The following is an 18,584-nucleotide window of genomic DNA, read 5'->3' as shown; positions in this document are numbered from 1 at the left end:
GCGCCCAGTAAATACGATCGACTGATTGTCCCCTTTCCTTATTTCTAGGCTCTGCCCCGATTTAATGAGAAAGGTGAAGTCTTTAAAGCACAGATCATGAATGTGAGCTGGTCAGCTGATCACAGAATTATTGATGGCGCCACAATGTCCCGCTTCTCTAACTTGTGGAAATTCTACTTGGAAAATCCAGCTTCTATGCTGCTAGATTTGAAATAAGAATGGTGATCCAACTCCTCCTTGAACTTTCTGGGACTCAAAAGAATATATAAAAGCCAGCTTTATATATACATATATAGAAGAGTGTATATATAAAAGCAGGCATTTTTTCTTCATTACAACTGACCTTATATTGTGTGGATAAGATTCCAAGGTACAATATCCATTTATCACTAAACTGTTACAATATTTGTAATTGAAATGGTTAGGTTTATTGTAATTCTTCTGAGGCTGTCAAATTTTATAGGTCATAATATAGGTTTTTTTCTATGGTGCTGAGAAACTTTGGACTTCTGACATCTGGCAGCCCCTAGACTGATATTACTTAAAACCTAAAACCCATATCGGCACTATGTTTTTTGGTAAACAAACTCTTAATGGGCTTCCCTATTGGCTCCTCCTGGTTGGGAAAGGGAGTTTATATACCAGAATTTTTTTCAACTTCCTAATAGTCATTATGCAAATTTTTGTATTAAGTGCATTTCTATTTATTGATAGGTGCCCAATATAATTTTGTTTAGTAGTCTTTCCTGGTGACATTGGAACAGTACCTGCTAAATAGTCATTTGGCATTAAGGACAGAGTATACAGTTTACAAAAATGTAAGCCAGGTTATGCAGATGGTTCCCTAAAATAAGTGTTTAAAAAAATTATATTGGTGATTTAAAATTCAAGGTAGACACACTAGGAACATGTAGTATCACCTACGTTAAGCCCATTTTTCCAGCTAAATGATATGGAATTTCTGACTATTACTCGAATTGCTTAGAAGCATTCATTAACTTCTCTAAAAATGGAAGACTATGTGATTAAATATAAATCTAACCCGAAACTTAAATTGTATAATCAATAATGTAATTAAGAACAATAATTTTAAAAATAAGCCTTTAGAAGTTTTTGTAGCCTTTATAATGTTTAGATGTGTGTATCCCCCAATCCCATTTCAACCTGTGACAAGTTAATCATTCTCAGTAGTAGTAGTGATAGTATTTATTAAGGGCTTACTGTGTGCAGAGCACCGAACTAAGCACTGGGAGAGGATGTACAGGTGGGAATTAGACACAGTCCCTGTCCCTCTGTGGGCGAGAAGCAGTGTGGCTTAGTGGAAAGAACCCGGGCTTGGGAATCAGAGGTCATGGGTTCAAATCCCAACACCGCTGCTTGTCAGCTGTGTGACTTTGGGCAAGTCACTTCTCTGTGCCTCAGTTACCTCATCTGTAAAATGGGGATTAAGATTGTGAGCCCCACATGGGACAACCTGATCACCTTGTATCCTCCCCAGCACTTGGAACAGTGCTTTGCACATAGTAAGCACTTAACAAATACCAAAATTATTTTTATTATTATTAAGCCTCTGCCATTTTCTCCTCTTGGCATTCCCACTGCCTCACTCTCCCGTCCTCTGCTGAACCAAAGATTCCATCAGAGCTATAAGGCTCTCACTGTCCTATGACTGACCCATTAAGAAGAGGAGGAAACTAGGGCAAAATGAGCAGAAAGAAGGAAGATCCAGTTACTGTTGGGAGAGGGAAACCAAAGGAAAGGGGGTTGGTGGGCTGAGAAGAGATGGTCCACATTTGGAAGAGAATATTTCATTATGAAGACAGAAGGTCCTGCACTTGCCAGGGTTGGCTAACAAATCAACATTCATCCTTACCACTCTCCATGAGGAGCAGCAGAAGAGTACCATAAGGGAGCCATCCTGAGAGCACTGGGGAAGTGTCCTAGAAGGCCTGGGGAAAGACCCAGTCTTCCCTATGGTAAGTCTGTCTTTGTCTCTGTCTCTCTCTCTCTCTCTCCCCCCCACTTCCTCTAGTTCTTTCACCCCTTCACCTCCCTCTGTCTCCCAACCTTCTTTCCTGTCTCTCTCATCTCTCTTCCCTCATCTTTCTCTCAACCCTCTTCTCCCTGTTTCTCAACCCTCTTTCCCCCATCTTCCTCTCAGTCCTCTTTTCCCATCTCTCTCTCAGCCCTATTTTCCCATCTCTTGTTCTCTCAGCCCTCTTTTCCCATCTCTCTTAGCCCTCTTTTCCCATCTCTTGTTCTCTCAGCCCTCTTTTCCCATCTCTCTTAGCCCTCTTTTCCCATCTCTCTCTCTCAGCTCTCTTTTCCCATCTCTCTCAGCCCTCTTTGTCCCATCTCTCTCAGCCCACTTTTCCCATCTCACTCTCAGCCCACTTTTCCCATCTCACTCTCAGCCCTCTTTTCCCATCTCTCTCAGCCCTATTTTCCCATCTCTTGTTCTTTCAGCCCTCTTTTCCCATCTCTCTTAGCCCTCTTTTCCCATCTCTCTCTCTCAGCTCTTTTCCCATCTCTCTCAGCCCTCTTTGTCCCATCTCTCTCAGCCCACTTTTCCCATCTCACTCTCAGCCCACTTTTCCCATCTCACTCTCAGCCCTCTTTCCCCCATCTCTCTCTCTCAGCTCTCTTTCTCCCCATCTCACTCTCAGCCCTCTTTCCCCCATCTCTCTCTCTCAGCTCTCTTTCTCCCCATCTCTCTCTCAGCCTTCTTTCCCCTGTCTCTCTTTCACTTCACCCTTTTCTATCTGGGCCTTCCCCTCGTAAGGTCTTGCTCTCTTCTTTCCCCTCCCCAGTCCTCCTCAGCAGCCAGCAGGGCCAGTTTCTCTACTTCAGAATCTCTTATCTCCCAAACATTTACCGTGGTTGCTCCCCTTGATTCATCAATCATACTGAGTGCTTACTGTGTGCAAGAGCACTGTATTAAGCACTTGTGGGAGTGCAGTATAACAGAATTGGTAGACATATTTCCTGCCCACAACAAGTCTAGAGGGGTCTCATTCAATGAGACCCGTAGACTAGTAGCATTTTAAAGAGCAAAAGCTAGTTTTAACTTCCAGTTGTGTCATTGTTGCCTAAGTAAATGGAAAATAACGGCTTCAAAAATTAAGAATGTGGTTGTCAAAGTATAATTTTTAATGTAGCCTGAAAATGAGGGAAAAGGTCAAAATGATACAATGATATTCTACAAGTCTCTGTCGAATTGGTTACTGTGGACTAATAAATAATTTCCAAGTGATTCTTCCATGCATTTTTCCTGTAACAGAGTTTTGCTTTAAAATGTGTATTAACTTCGCTTCTTTTTGTGCCTTTGGATACTGGAGTAAACGAACACTGTTGCAGCTCTGAACTAACTGATTTCTGAAGCTTCCCTTGATTCATTCAATCATATTTATTGAGCGCTTACTATGTGCAGAGCACTGTACTGAGCGCTTGGAAAGTACAGTTTGGCAACAGATCGAGGCAGTCCTTACCCAACAGCGGGCTCACAGGTTCTACTCAGCCTCTTGAATTAGCAAGGGCAAGAAGAGTGAAGGAGACAGGAATCCTGCGTAGCCCTTTGGAATTCCATTCTGGTCCTGTCTTCCTCCATGAAGGATGCTTAAATGTCAGTAAACACTGGGGCTCTCACAGTGTGTATGTGTTTGACTAAAACTGGGGTACAGTTCATGGAAAAAGAGTAAATTATGTAAAGGCCAGTTGATCAGCGTGAGCTGGCCAGCTGACGCGGGAGCCGTGGTGACCAGACGTAGTAGAAGGCAGTTGGGAGGACAGTAATTAAGGGCTGCTGGTCAGTTGGGATAGTCTGCTGAAAGAAGCTGGTAGTGATATTTGAGCTTGTTTCCTTCTCCCTCCCTTCTCTTTTCTCACCAGTTAGTTCTCCTGGGCTCTCTGAATCCCAAGTGACTTCTTAGAGGAATGGCTGAGTTGACGCTTCTACAGGAAGTGGGAAGCAGTGTAGTCTAGTGGATAGAGCACGAGTGTGGGAGTCCAAAGGATCTGGGTTCTTGTCCCAGCTCTGCCACTTGTCTGCTGTGTGACCTTGGTGAAGTCTCTTCATCATCATCATCAATCGTATTTATTGAGCGCTTACTGTGTGCAGAGCACTGTACTAAGCGCTTGGGAAGTACAAGTTGGCAACATATAGAGACAGTCCCTACCCAACAGCGGGCTCACACTCTAAAAGGGGGAGACAGAGAACAAAACCAAACGTACTAACAAAATAAATAGAATAGATATGTACAAGTAAAATAAATAGAGTAATATGTACAAACATATATACATATATATAGGTGCTGTGGGGAAGGGAAGGAGGTAAGATGGGGGGGATGGAGAGGGGGACGAGGGGGAGAGGAAGGAAGGGGCTCAGTCTGGGAAGGCCTCCTGGAGTAGGTGAGCTCTCAGTAGGGCCTTGAAGGGAGGAAAAGAGCTAGCTTGGCGGATGGGCAGAGGGAGGGTATTCCAGGCCCGGGGGATGATGTGAGCTGGGGGTCGATGGCGGGACAGGCGAGAACGAGGTACGGTGAGGAGATTAGCGGCAGAGGAGCGGAGGGTGTGGGCTGGGCTGGAGAAGGAGAGAAGGGAGGTGAGGTAGGAGGGGGCGAGGTGATGGAGAGCCTTGACGCCGAGGGCGAGGAGTTTCTGCCTGATGCGCAGATTGATTGGTAGCCACTGGAGATTTTTGAGGAGGGGAGTAATATGCCCAGAGCGTTTCTGGACAAAGATAATCCGGGCAGCAGCATGAAGTCTGGATTGAAGTGGGGAGAGACAGGAGGATGGGATATCAGAGAGAAGGCTGATGCAGTAGTCCAGACGGGATAGGATAAGAGCTTGAATGAGCAGGGTAGCGGTATGGATGGAGAGGAAAGGGCGGATCTTGGCAATGTTGCGGAGCTGAAACCGGCAGGTTTTGGTGACAGTTTGGATGTGAGGGGTGAATGATAGAGCGGAGTTGAGGATGACACCAAGGTTGCGGGCTTGTGAGACGGGAAGGATGGTAGTGCCGTCAACAGAGATGGGAAAGTCAGGGAGAGGGCAGGGTTTGGGAGGGAAGACAAGGAGTTCAGTCTTGGACACTTCTCCGGGCCTCAGTTACCTCGTCTGTAAAATGGGGATTAAGACTATGAGCCCATATGGGACAGGGACTGTGTCCAACCTGATTACCCTGAATTGACCCCAGTGCTTAGAACAGTGCCGGGCACCTAGTAAGTGCTTAGCATATACCATTAAGAAAAAGGTGGATGATTTAGATGCTGGAACTTCCCCCTGTAGCCTGTAAATTTATGAGGGCAGGGAACTTGTCTACCAACTGTCTTATAGTGTACTCTCCCAAATGCTTTGTATAGTGCTTTGCACACAGTAAGCAGTGTGGTCTAGTAGGTAGAGCATGTCCCTGGGAGTCGGATCTGGGTTCTAATCCCAGCTCTGCCACTTGTCTGCTGTGTTACCCTGGGTAAGTCACTTAACTTCTTTGTGCTTGTTACCTCATTTATTAAATAGGGATTAAGATTGTGAGCCCCATGTGGGACATGGACTGTCTCCAACCTGATTAGCTCGTATCTACCCCAGTGCTTAGTACAGTGTCTGACACGTAGTAAGCACTTAAATACCATTAAAAAAAAAATAAATGCTCAATACCATTCACTGATCCTGAATTGGCCCTGTGCAGTGTGGAAGCACAACATATCTATCCAGATTGTTTCCTAATTGAGAATCACTTGCCCATGGCTCTTTTCACTTGTCCTGGCTTCTCTAGAGGACTTGCCCTCCACCCTCCCTTTCGGCACAACTGAGAGTTTTACAGTTCTTCCAACAAAACATCTGGTGAACGTGATCATTACAGAATGCACCAGAAAGTCAACTATTGATTTTTCCAAGTTATAAGGCAAGAGTAAATCAAAAGGCAGAAATATATGTATCACAAAAGTCATTCATTTCAATCTCCTGTAAGGTGTTTCAAGTAAGTAACAAATTAATTTTTTTTCCTCTTCCCTTTCTGTTTCTCCTGGATAATAATAGTAATGATGATGATGGCATTTATTAAGCGCTTACTATGTGCAAAGCACTGTTCTAAGCACTGGGGAGGTTACAAGGTGATCAGGTTGTCCCACGGGAGGCTCACAGTGTTCATCCCCATTTTACAGATGAGGGAACTGAGGCACAGAGAAGTTGTGACTTGCCCAAAGTCACACGGCTAACAATTGGTGGAGCCGGGGTTTGAACCCATGACCTTTGACTCCAAAGCCCGGGCTCTTTCCACTGAGCCACACTGCTTCTGGAGGACGCAGCATCAACCCATAGTAGGTCAAAAGTAAGAATTATAGGGAGAAAAAGAAGTAGCTGGAAACTCTAGTAATCCAAAAACTAGGTAGGCAGCAGTTGGATAATCCCAAAGCAAAATGCTGGGGTTTTTTTTTCAAACTAAGAGAAAAGGGGAGGACATTGTTAATAACAAAAAATGAGGTATTTATGACTTAATGTGTGCCAAATACTGTACTGAGTGCTGGGTGGGATATAAGATAATTACCGTGAGACACAGTCCCTGTTGTGCACGAAGCTCGTGGTCTGAGAAGGCAGAACAAGTATTTGATCCCCATTTTATAGATGAGGAAATGAGGCACAGAGGAGTTCAACAACTTGCCCAAGGTTACCCAGCAGGTAAGTGGCAGAACTGGGATTAATAATAATAACAATAGTATTTGTTAAGCTCTTACTATGTGCCAGGCACTGTACTAAGTGCTGGGGTGGATACAAGCAAATCAGGTGGGACATAGTCCCTGTCCCCCGCATAGGGCTCCCAGTCTTAATCCCCATTTTACAGATGAGGGAACTAAGGCACAGAGAAGTGAAGTGACTTGCCGGAGGACACACAGCGGACAAGTGGCAGAGCCAGGATTAGAACCCTTGACCTTCTGATCCCCAGGCCACGCCGCTTCTCTGGGGATTGGGGAAACAGCTCCTTGGAGTCTTCTAGACTGTGAGCCCGCTGTTGGGTAGGGACTGTCTCCATGTGTTACTGACTTGTACTTCCCAAGCGCTTAGTCCAGTGCTCTGCACACAGTAAGCGCTCAATAAATACGATTGATTGATTGATTGATTGAGTACCTGGGCTGCTGGACCACAGAAAGATGGCCTTCTTCCCTAGGGGTTGCCAGTTTTAATGGTGTCCATTCTGGGCACAAAGTATCTCGAGCTGAATAGAGGGCTCCCATCCCAGGACAGCAAGAGACAATTGCTGAGATATTTACCTCCAGGTTATGAGAAGATTGGGAGCCTCCTGTGGAGCAAGGACTGTGTCTGACCCGATGATGTTGTATCTACTCAAGTACTTAGTACAGTGCTCTGAACAGTACGCGCTTAACGAATGGCACAAATATTATCCTTGTTAATTTTCTCTACTGTCACGTTTCACTTGTGTTCTGAATCCTACCATTCTTCCAAAATTCTCTTTGTGGTGACAGTTCTCTCCTGAATGTATGTGTTTTTGTTTTATTTTTGGTTTTCCTCCCAGCTCAGATTAGAGAAGCAGCGTGGCTCAGTGGAAAGAGCCCGGGCTCTGGAGTCAGAGGTCGAGGGTTCAGATCCCGGCTCCGCCACTTGTCAGCCGGGTGACTTTCGGGCAAGTCACTTCACTTCTCTGGGCCTCAGTTCCCTCATCTGGAAAATGGGGATTAAGACTGTGAGCCCCCTGTGGGCTCCCCAGTGCTTAGAACAGTGCTTTGCACATAGTAAGCACTTAATAAATGCTATCATTATTATTATTATTATTAGTTGGTTTGCAGTAAGGGCAATTTTGGCCCTAATGTCAAATGCTGCTTTGTAGTCACATTAGCTTAACGACTGGTAATGATGCACAGAAAGCCTTCTGTTTACTGACTGCCTTACAAGGGTGGCACTTCAAATGTCCCTGAATTTATACCTCTGGCAGGTTTACACCATCAGAACAGGCTATTAAATGATTGGGTTGGAAGATAATCCTTCCCCCTTGTGACTTTTGTCCTCCCAGCCCCTTTTCCTGTCTCTGTTCCTGGCCCTAAATTCTACCTGGGGCCACAAAGCCAGGGGACTGGGGACAGGGTAGGGTAGCGGCCAGGGCTGGCAACTCTCCTTGCTTTGTTATCATCTTTCCCCTGCCCCCGGTAATGACGTCAATCAATAAATCAATCATTAGTATTTCTTGAGCACTCACTGTGTGCAAAGCATTGTATTAAGTGCTGGGGAGTGGACAATTTACTCATCCTCTAGACTGTAAACTTGTAGGCAGGGAATGTGTCTGTTTATTGTTGCATTCTCCCAAGCATGTAGTGCTGTGCTCTGCACACAGTAAGCGCTCAGTAAATATGATTGAATGAACTTAATAATAATAATAATGGCATTTGTTAAGTGCTTGCTATGTGCAAAGCACTGTTCTAAGTGCTGGGGAGGATACAAGGTGATCAGGTTGTCCCACGTGTGGCTCACAGTCTTAATCCCAATTTTACAGATGAGGTAACTGAGGCACAGAGAAGTGATTTGCCCGAAGTCACACAGCTGACAATTGGCGGAGCCAGGATTTGAACCCATGACCTCTGACTTCCCAAGCCCGTGCTCTTTCCATTGAGTCACGCTGCTTCTTGCAGACCCAAACCCTGCCCTCAAGTTGCTTGCAGCCTTGCAGAGGAGATAGGCACTTTTATAAATGACAGGAGAAGCACAGGAGAGAACATAGATCTGTATCAGACTGAGTCGGTGGGGTGAGTAATTAAGTAGCTAAGCACTTTGGAGACAAGTACCTAAGTGATGCAATAGGGATAGAAATAATTATACTAAGGTCTGTCTCCCCCTCTCACTGTAAACTCCTTGTGGGCAGGGAATGTGTGTGTTGCTGTTTGTACTCTCCTAAGTGCTTAGTACAGTTCTCTGCATGCAGTAAGCGCACAATAAATATGATTGACTGACTGAGAGATGTTATGGAGCCCCTTCTTCATCATCCCCCTTCAGTGGCCCTTTCACAGTCTGTTCTGGCCCGTCCCCCGACTCTGCAGCTGCAGAGGGGCCGGCAGACAGGGAGAGCGGAGCTGCTGCTCTGCGAAGTCACTGCTTCAGGAGACTCTGACCGAGGAAGGGCCTCCTGAGTGCAGGGCCCAGGAAGGAGCCATGCAATGGATGCAGCAGCAGCCGTGTCTCGGGCCTTCTTCTGGCTCCAGTGCAGCCTTGCTGACTACTCCGGCCTAGTCCGGGGTCTTTACGTGACTGCCCCCAAGACCTAGGCTGGAAGGCTTTGTTTCAGTGACACCTGGATCTCCCCCACCACAGCAAACTCCCACCGGCGGTAGGCTTCTCACTTCTCATACCCCTCACAGCCGACTCCTCACTGTTTTGGACTTTTTCCCTCCTTTTCTCCTCTGCCTCCATCCATCGACTGCTTGGCTCCAGAGGGATTTCACAAAGACAGCTCTCTGCATCGCATGCCAAGTATCTGCTGATCTGGTTGCCTTTAAAGGGACGGACAGACTTTGAGAAGGTGGGTGATTTGTCAGACATCAAAAATAAGGATTGCTGCTCACTTTTATAGACGGCACATCCTGTAGTGCTGAAACCATAACTTGATTAGCAAAAATCTCAAGTGGCTACCAATCAATCTGCGCATCAGGCAGAAACTCCTCACCCTGGGCTTCAAGGCTCTCCATCACCTCGCCCCCTCCTACCTCACCTCCCTTCTCTCCTTCTCCAGCCCAGCCCGCACCCTCCGCTCCTCGGCCGCTAATCTCCTCACCGTGCCTCGTTCTCGCCTGTCCCGCCGTCGACCCCCGGCCCACGTCATCCCCCGGGCCTGGAATGCCCTCCCTCTGCCCATCCACCAAGCTAGCTCTCTTCCTCCCTTCAAGGCCCTACTGAGGGCTCACCTCCTCCAGGAGGCCTTCCCAGACTGAGCCCCCTCCTTCCTCTCCCCGTCGTCCCCCTCTCCATCCCCCCCGCCTTACCTCCTTCCCTTCCCCACAGCACCTGTCTATATGTATATATGTTTGTACATATTTATTACTCTATTTTACTTGTACATATCTATTCTATTTATTTTATTTTGTTAATATGTTTGGTTTTGTTCTCTGTCTCCCCCTTCTAGACTGTGAGCCCACTGTTGGGTAGGAACTGTCTCTATCTGTTGCCAACTTGTACTTCCCAAGTGCTTAGTACAGTGCTCTGCACACAGTAAGCGCTCAATAAATACGATTGATTGATTGATTCATAAAGTCCTTGCATGCCCCTGGGATTCAGTACATGTGGCTGACAACAAAAGCAACAGGCATTTGCTTGGGCATCAGTTGACTCTATTCATTTGTGCATTTCCTGCCCAGATAATCATCACTGACTGTTCCTTCCCACAGCTTCCTCCAGATCTCCCTCTTGTCATTCCACTCCAAATTCCTTGAGTTGTCTCCACTTGGCCTCTTCTTCTTGACCTCCCTCTAATCTGGCTTCTTTCTGCCCTCTTCACTCCAGGGAAACTGCCTTCTATAAGATCACCAAAGATCTCTCCTTCTTGCCAAATCCATTGGCTTGGCCTAGCAACTGCCTTTGACACTGTGGGCCAGCCCCTTCTCCTTGAAACATTATCTAAACTTGGCTTCACTGACACTGTCCTCACCTGATTCTCTCTCTCTCTCTCACTCTCTCTCTCACTCTCTCTCTCTCTCTCTCTATCTGCTCCTTTTTTTTCTTTTAAATGGTATTGAATTGCTTACTATGTGCCAGGCGCTGTACTAGCACACTTCCTCCCCCCACCCTTGCCCCTTTAAAGCCTTACTGAAAGCTCAGCCCCTCGAGGAGGCCTTCCCAGACTGAGCCCCCCTTGTCCTCAGCTCCTCCTTCCCTCCCCATTGCCCCTACTCCCTCCCTCTGCTCCAGATCGTGAGTTCTAATTCTGGCTCTGCCAATCCCCCCCAACCCCCCCCCGCCTTACCTCCTTCCCCTCCCCACCTCCTTCCCCTCCCCACAGCACCTATATATATATATGTCTCCCCATTCTAGACTGTGAGCTCGCTATTGGGTAGAGACCGTCTCTATATGTTGCCAACTTGTACTTCCCAAGCGCTTAGTACAGTGCTCTGCACACAGTAAGCGCTCAATAAATACTATTGAATGAATGAATATGTTTGTACGTATTTATTACTCTATTTTATTTGCACATATTTATTCTATTTTTTTATTTTGTTAATATGTTTTGTTTTGTTGTCCGTCTCCCCCTTCTAGACTGTGAGCCCACTGTTGGGTAGGGACCATCTGTATATGTTGCTAACTTGTACTTCCCAAGCGCTTAGTACAGTGCTCTACACACAGTAAGCGCTCAATAAATACAATTGAATGAATAGAATGAATGAATGAATGAATGAACTTTTCTGCTGTGTGACATTGGGCAAGTCACTTAACTTTTCTGAGCCTCAGTTACCTCATCTATAGAATGGGGATTAAGACTGTGAGCCCCACGTGGGACAACCTGATCACCTTGTATCCCCCCAGCACTTAGAACAGTACTTCACACATAGTAAGTGCTTAACAAATGCCATCATTGTTATTATTACAGACATTAATGTAAACAAATTATGGATATATACATTAGTTCAGTAGGGCTGAGGGAGGAGGAGGCAGTCTTCTAGACTATGAGCCCGTTGTTGGGTAGGGACCATCTCTATATGTTGCCAACTTGTACTTCCCAAGTGCTTAGTACAGTGCTCTGCACGCAGTAAGCGCTCAATAAATACGACTGAATGAGTGAGTGTAGAAAGCGACCAAATCCAAGTGCAAGAGTGACACAAGAGAGTAGAAGAGGAGGAAATGAGGGCTTAGGGAAGACCTCTTGGAGGAGATATGTGTTTAATGAGGCTTTGAAGGTGAGGAGAGTGCCCATCTGTCAAGAAGAAGAAAGGCGCTCCAGGCCAGAGACTGTACTAGAGACTAGACATTGGCAGTGAAATAGGCGAGATCAAGGTACAGTGAATATAGGTTGGTATTAGAGGATTGAAGTGTGTGGGCAGGGTAAGCAGTGAGGTAATAAAAGAGGGGGCAAGGTGATTGAGTACTTTAAAGCCAATGGTAAGGGGTTTCTGTTTGATGTGGGGGTGGATGGGCAACCACTGGAGGTTCTTGAGGAGTGAGGAAACATGGACTGAATAGTTTGTTAGCAAAATGGACTGGAGTGGAAGAGGCAGGAGGCAGGAAGGTCAACATGCAGGCTGATGCATTAATCAAGTAGGGATAGGATAAGTGCTTTCTGGCTTGGGAGTCAGACGTTGTGGGTTCTAATCCCAGCTCCGCCACTTGTCAGCTGTGTGACCTTGGGCAAGCCACTTCACTTCTCTGTGCCTCAGTTACCTCATCTCTAAAATGGGGATGAAGACTGTGAGCCCCACGTGGGACCATCTGATTATCTTGAATCTACCCCAGTGCTTAGAACAGTGCTTGGCATATAATAATAATAATAACAGTGATGGTATTTATTAAGCGCTAACTGTGCAAAGCACTGTTCTAAGCACTGAGGAAGTTACAAGGTGATCAGGTTGTCCCATATGAGGTTCACAGTTTTAATCCCCATTAAGGCTCAGTTCTGGGTCCCCTTCTATTCTCCAACTATACCCATAAAAAGGTCATTTTTTTCTTAAAAAAAAAAAAAAAGCTGTGCATGTCTCCCCACTCCTCAAGAACCTTCAGTGGTTACCCATCCACCTCTGCATTAAACTGAACTCGTTACCAATGACTTTAAGGTATTCAGCTTGCCCCTTCCTACCTCATTGTCTTTTCTACTACAACCCAGCCTACATGCTTTGCTCCTCTAATACCAGTCTACTCTCTGTACCTCGATCTTGTCTATCTCACTGCCGACCTCTTGTCCATATCTTTCCTCTGGCCCAGAACTCCCTCTGCATATCTGACAGACCATAACTCCCCCAACTTTCAAAGCCTTGTTAAAATCACATCTCTTCCAAAAGGGCCCTCCTGATTAAACCCTTTTCCTATACTCCTCCTCCCTTTCTGCATTGCTTATGCACTTAGATCTATGCCCTTTAAGCACTTAATATTCACCTCACCCTCAGCCCCATAGCACTTGGGAACATATGCACAATATATTTTAATGTCTGTCTCCCCCTCTACCCTGTAATCTTTATGGGTAGGATCATATCTACTAACTCAGTTATGTTGTACTCTCCCAAATGTTCTATACAGTGGTCTGCACACAGCAAGAGTTCAATAAATATCATTGATGGATTGATTCCCTCTCTAGCTCCCTCTGCATCTCTCTGGCTCTCTCATATGCTCCAATTTAAAAAAAATATTTTTTTCTTAAATTTTGTTATGGCCATTTATGTGATTGCCACCACTTAAAAGAATTTAGCGTCCTAAAGTTACCAGAACCTCATAAACATTCCATATCTTAAAACAGGCTTTTTGGCAAAGTCCTTTTGCATTCTGATCAGTTTTTCTGAGTTCCTATCCATGCCACGTGTTGAAAGTCTGCATCTTTGTCTACATAGGCCTTTCTGTGGACACATTTGAGAATCCAAAAGGAAGGTTAATTAATCTGGAAAAGATGAGGCTGTTGACTGCCTTTCAGGACCTGAAGATTATTCAACAGGCCTTGGTGACAAGCTGTATGTTTTCTCTCCCGAGGAATGGGTTAAAGCTGTAATAATCAGAATTTAAGGTAGGTACAAGGGAGATATTTTAGAGAGTTGTTAAGTGGGGGTGAGTTACCACAGTTAGTTGTAGGCTCTCCAGTTCAAAAGGTTAAAAAAAATAAGGCGGTCTCAAGTGGAGAAGAAAGAATAGGCTTGATTGCGACATGTTAGGGGAAGGGCTGTGAAGGAGTGGGAAACCAGTCAAATTAGCTGCCCTTTTAGGTTCCTCTCAGGCTTCTGATTTTGGTTATCTTGAAAACCCAGCTTTTTTTTTTAAAGGCACTATTCACTCATTCAATCAATCAATCATATTTACAAGTTTCTGACTTTCAGAATATTAGCACATCAAAAAGAAAGTGAACAGATTATATTCTTGCAGTGCCCAAATCTTCAAAAAAACCCCACCGTCTTTCTTTCAGTTTATGCTTACTGCAAAAAACAGCTAATGAAAGGATTGGGTACAGGGTACAATCCAAACTTCCTTCCTTCTGTTTAGTCCTCTCACTTTGCCTTAAGATCTCTTCAGTTTACTGCCAGCTATTCTGAGAATACAAAGCTAGCGACATTAAAATAATTGCTGCTCTTCTGGTGAATTCTGCCTACAGAGAAGTGCCTGGACCAGAAATCCTATCCAGACACGGTTCCGGGACAGGAGAGATCAAGGAACAGAGTAAGGTCCAAGTGGGACAGGAAGTGAGCTAAGAGTTCAGAGAGAGCGGTGGTATCATCAACTCCAAAAGCATCCTAGTAACCCAGGGGACAACATGCACATGAAAAACACCCAGTGCCTAGGAAGGTTCCTAGGGAAGCAGTGTGCCTAATAGATAAAATATAGGCCTAGAAGTCAGAGCATCTAGGTTCTAATCCATTCACCTGCTGCATGACCTTGGGTGAGTCACTTAACTTCCCTGTACTTCATTTTCTTCATCTGTAAAATGGGAATTCAATACCTGTTCTCCCTCCTAATTAGACTGTGAAGCTGATGAAGAACAGGGACTGTGTCTGACATATAATAATAATTATTATGGTATTTGTTAATAATAATAATAATGATCATGTACTATCCAAGCACTGTTCTAAGCATTGGGGTAATTACAAAGTCATCAGGTTGTCCCCCGTGGGGCTCATATTCTTAATCCCCATTATCCAGATGAGGTAACTGAGGCACAGAGAAGTTGTGACTTGTCCAAAATCACATAGCTGGTAAGTGGTGGAACCAGGATTAGAACCCACAACCTCTGACTCCCAAACCCATGCTGTTTCCACTAAGCCGTGCTGCATGTGGCAGAGCCGGGATTAGACCTCCTTGTACCTACCCCAGAACTTCTTATAGTGCTTGATATACAGTAAATGCTTATTATTATTATTATTGTTATTCATCAGAGTGGCATCCAGGCCTAGTCCAAGCCCACCTGAGTTCAGTTTTGGTTCAACTTCAGTTTTGGTTCAACCTGATCCAAGTCCATTGGTCTAGCTTAATTCTGGTCAGAATGGCTTCTATCTGCCTAGAGGCACTATTGCATGTAATGTCAATTCTGTGGGCAATTCTGAATATTTATCTTGGTGAATTCATTCATTCATTCATTCAGTTGTATTTATTGAGCGCTTACTGTGTGCAGAGCACTGTACTAAGCGCTTGGGAAGTACAAGTTGGCAACATATAGAGACAGTCCCTACCCAACAACGGGCTCACAGTCTAGAAGGGGGAGACAGACAACAAAACAAAACATGTAGACAGGTGTCGAGTTATCAGAATAAATAGAATTAAAGCTAAATGCACATCATTAACAAAATAAATAGGATAGTAAATATGTACAAGTAAAATAGAGTAATAAATCTGTACATACATATATACAGGTGCTGTGGGGAGGAGAAGGAGGTAGGGCGGGGGGGATGGGGAGGAGGAGAGGAAAAAGGGGGCTTAGGGAAGGCCTCTTGGAGGAGGTGAGCTCTCAGTAGGGCTTTGAAGGGAGGAAGAGAGCTAGTTTGGCGGATGTGTGGAGGGAGGGCATTCCAGGCCAGGAGGAGGATGTGGGCCGGGGGTCAACGGCGGGACAGGCGAGAATGAGGTACAGTGAGGAGGTTAGCGGTGGCAGAGGAGCGGTGGGTGCGATCTGGGCTGGAGAAGGACAGAAAGGAGGTGAGGTTGGAGGGGGCGAGGGGATGGACAGCCTTGAAGCCCAGAGTGGGGAGTTTTTGGTTGATGCGTAGGTTGACAGGCAGCCACTGGAGATTTTTGAGGAAGGGAGTAACACGCCCAGAGCGTTTCTGCACAAAGATGATCCGGGCAGCAGCATGAAGTATACACTGAAGTGGGGAGGGACAGGGTGAATATTCACTTAGCAGTTACACAGGAACATAGTATTTTGCCATGATTATGATTTTTTGATACATAATTAGATTTTTTTTCTGATTCACTTGCTGCAAGGTACAGGCTGTTTCTTCCTTATCTAATTGATTGTTTCTTGCCCATATTCTAGGAGGTTTTCTGCCAGGCATGAGACATAATTAAACTTCATTTCCCCTCTCCTTTTAGGAAACTTGAGTCTCAGTCCTCTAAAGGCACATCCACAACTAAATATAACAGACCTTGTCAGGACATGTGGGAGAGTATATGTACTTGTGTATGTATAATTAGTCACCAGTTGTCACAAGATGGTTGTATAGATATATCAGACGTGTGTAGATCCAAATATGCATCAAGGCTAACCCAGGCATCTCTAAAGGCACCAATTTTATGTCATTCAAATGATGTGCAGGCTCTTTATATATAAGAATGCTTTGTTTTCTCTGAAACTGTAAACCTTGCCCTCCAAATAACCTCATTGTTAGATAATGCAAAATAAACTTCAACAATTATATAAAAATGGGTCTTTACCACCTAAACAGTCAACCAATCATTTATTGAGCACTCATTGTGTGCACTGGATTGTCCGTGTCAGCTTAGATTGTGAGGGGATCAAGGTCTCCCTAACATAGGTCTTTCTTTCTTTCTTTCTTTCTTTCTTTCTTTCTTTCTTTCTTTCTTCCTTTCTTCCTTTCTTCCTTTCTTCCTTCCTTCCTTCCTTCCTTCCTTCCTTCCCTCCCTCCCTCCCTCCCTCCCTCCCTCCTTCCCTCCTTCCTTCCTTCCCTCTTCTCTCTTTCTCTCTTTTTCTCTCTTTCTCTCTCCTTCTTTCTCTCTTTCTTTCTCTTTCTTCCTCTTTCTCTCTTTCTCTTTCTCTCTCTCTCTCTTTCTCTCTCTTTCTCTCTCATTCTTTCTCTTTCTTTCTCTCTTTCTTTCTCTCTTTCTCTCTCTCTCTCTCTTTCTCTCTTTTCTTCCTTTCTTTCTTTCCTTTCTCTCTTTCCTTTCTCTCTCTCTCTCTCTCTCTCTCTCTCTCTCTCTCTCTCTCTCCCCCCTCTCTTCCCTCTCCTCCCTCTCTTCCCTCTCTTCCCTCTCTTCCCCCTCCCCCCCCCCAATCCAGTCAGCAGCTGATTTTTCTTAAGGTCGAGTGACTGACTGCTCCCAGGCCTTCCTGTCGATATCTGTTCCTCTACCCAGCTCTGCACCAGTGTCTCATTTTTTTCTCATTCTGCTTCTCTTCCTCTCCCCGTTTTGGGCTTATTAATAAACCTGCCACTGCGTGACATTTACAGTCACCGGGGCTGAAAGGAAAAAAATACATTTTCCTTGAGTTCCAAGCGGGTGTCGGGTAAAGCCTTTAAAACATCTGCAGCCGCCAGCCATTCCAGCAAGAGGGCATTACAGGGTCATGGAGGGGGCATGGTCAGGCTGGGAGCCACATCCTTCGGGCTGGAAGAGTGGAAGTGTGGGCTGCATCTCCCCCTGCCCTGCCCTCTCCCCCATCCCTGGAGTCATGCTGAGCACGCAGCAGGAGCAGACAGTGCTCTCAGAGACCACCTGTCACCCCACAATCCCAGCTGGTGCCACAGCCTCGGTCGGGGGCCAGCCCCCCTCTGGGGCCGAGCCCGATCCTCCAAGAGTGCTCAAGCCAGCGAGGAACAGCCCAGCCCCCACACTGCTGCCAGAAAGTCTCCCCCTTTTAGACTGTGAGCCCACTGTTGGGTAGGGACTGTCTCTATATGTTGCCAACTTGTACTTCCCAAGCGCTTAGTACAGTGCTCTGCACACAGTAAGCACTCAATAAATACGATTGATTAATTGAGTGGATACAGCTTGGGCCTGAGAGTCAGAAGGACCTGATTTTTAATCCCAGCTCTGCCATATGTCTGCTGTAAGTCCTTGGGAAAGTCACTTCTCTGGGCCTCAGTTACCTCATCTTTCAAATGGGGATTGAGCGTGAGCCCCATGTGGGACAGGGACTGTGTCCAACCTGATTAACTTGTATCTACCCTGGCTCTTAGAACAGTGCTTGGCTCTCCTACTGAGAGCTCACCTCCTCCAGGAGGTCTTCCCAGACTGAGCCCCCTTTTTCCTCTCCTCCTCTCCACCCCCACACCCTACGTCCTTCCCCTCCCCACAGTATATATTTGTACAAATATATATATGTATATATTTGTACAGATTTATTACTCTATTTTACTTGTACATATTTACTATTTATTTTGTTAATTCTATTTGTTCTGACGATTTTGACACCTGTCTATGTGTTTTGTTTTGTTGTCTGTCCCCTCCTTTGAGACTGTGAGCCCATTGTTGGGTAGGGACCGTCTTAGATGTTGCCGACATGTACTTCCCAAGAGCTTAGTACAGTGCTCTGCACACAGTAAGCACTCAATAAATATGATCGAATGAATGAATAAATGAACATAGTGCTTAACAAGTACCATTATTATCATTATTATTATTATTGATCCAAATGGCTGACCAGATGTTCCAGCCCCAGGCCTGAGCCACAGCAGAGGGAGGGTCATTCTGGGCACTGGCAGCCTTCCACTGCAGCCTTCCTGATGGTCCTGGCC

At 45.5% G+C, this 18,584-nt stretch overlaps 1 protein-coding gene across 2 annotated transcripts in view; it reads left to right on the top strand.

Annotated features, from left to right (window-relative positions):
- Nucleotides 1-1,261, top strand: part of DBT (dihydrolipoamide branched chain transacylase E2) — a 37,192-nt gene extending 35,931 nt beyond the window's left edge. For both annotated transcript variants that reach the window (XM_038745879.1, XM_038745880.1), the window contains exon 11: nucleotides 49-1,261. In XM_038745879.1, coding sequence (XP_038601807.1) covers nucleotides 49-216 — 168 coding nt within the window. In that variant the 3' untranslated portion in view covers nucleotides 217-1,261. The remainder of the gene's footprint in view (nucleotides 1-48) is intronic.
- Nucleotides 1,262-18,584: the final 17,323 nt, after the last annotated feature.

The sequence above is a fragment of the Tachyglossus aculeatus genome, chromosome 4 (genome assembly GCF_015852505.1).
Source record: "Tachyglossus aculeatus isolate mTacAcu1 chromosome 4, mTacAcu1.pri, whole genome shotgun sequence".
Classification (NCBI taxonomy): domain Eukaryota; kingdom Metazoa; phylum Chordata; class Mammalia; order Monotremata; family Tachyglossidae; genus Tachyglossus; species Tachyglossus aculeatus.
This window is presented reverse-complemented; position numbering and strand designations above follow the sequence as displayed.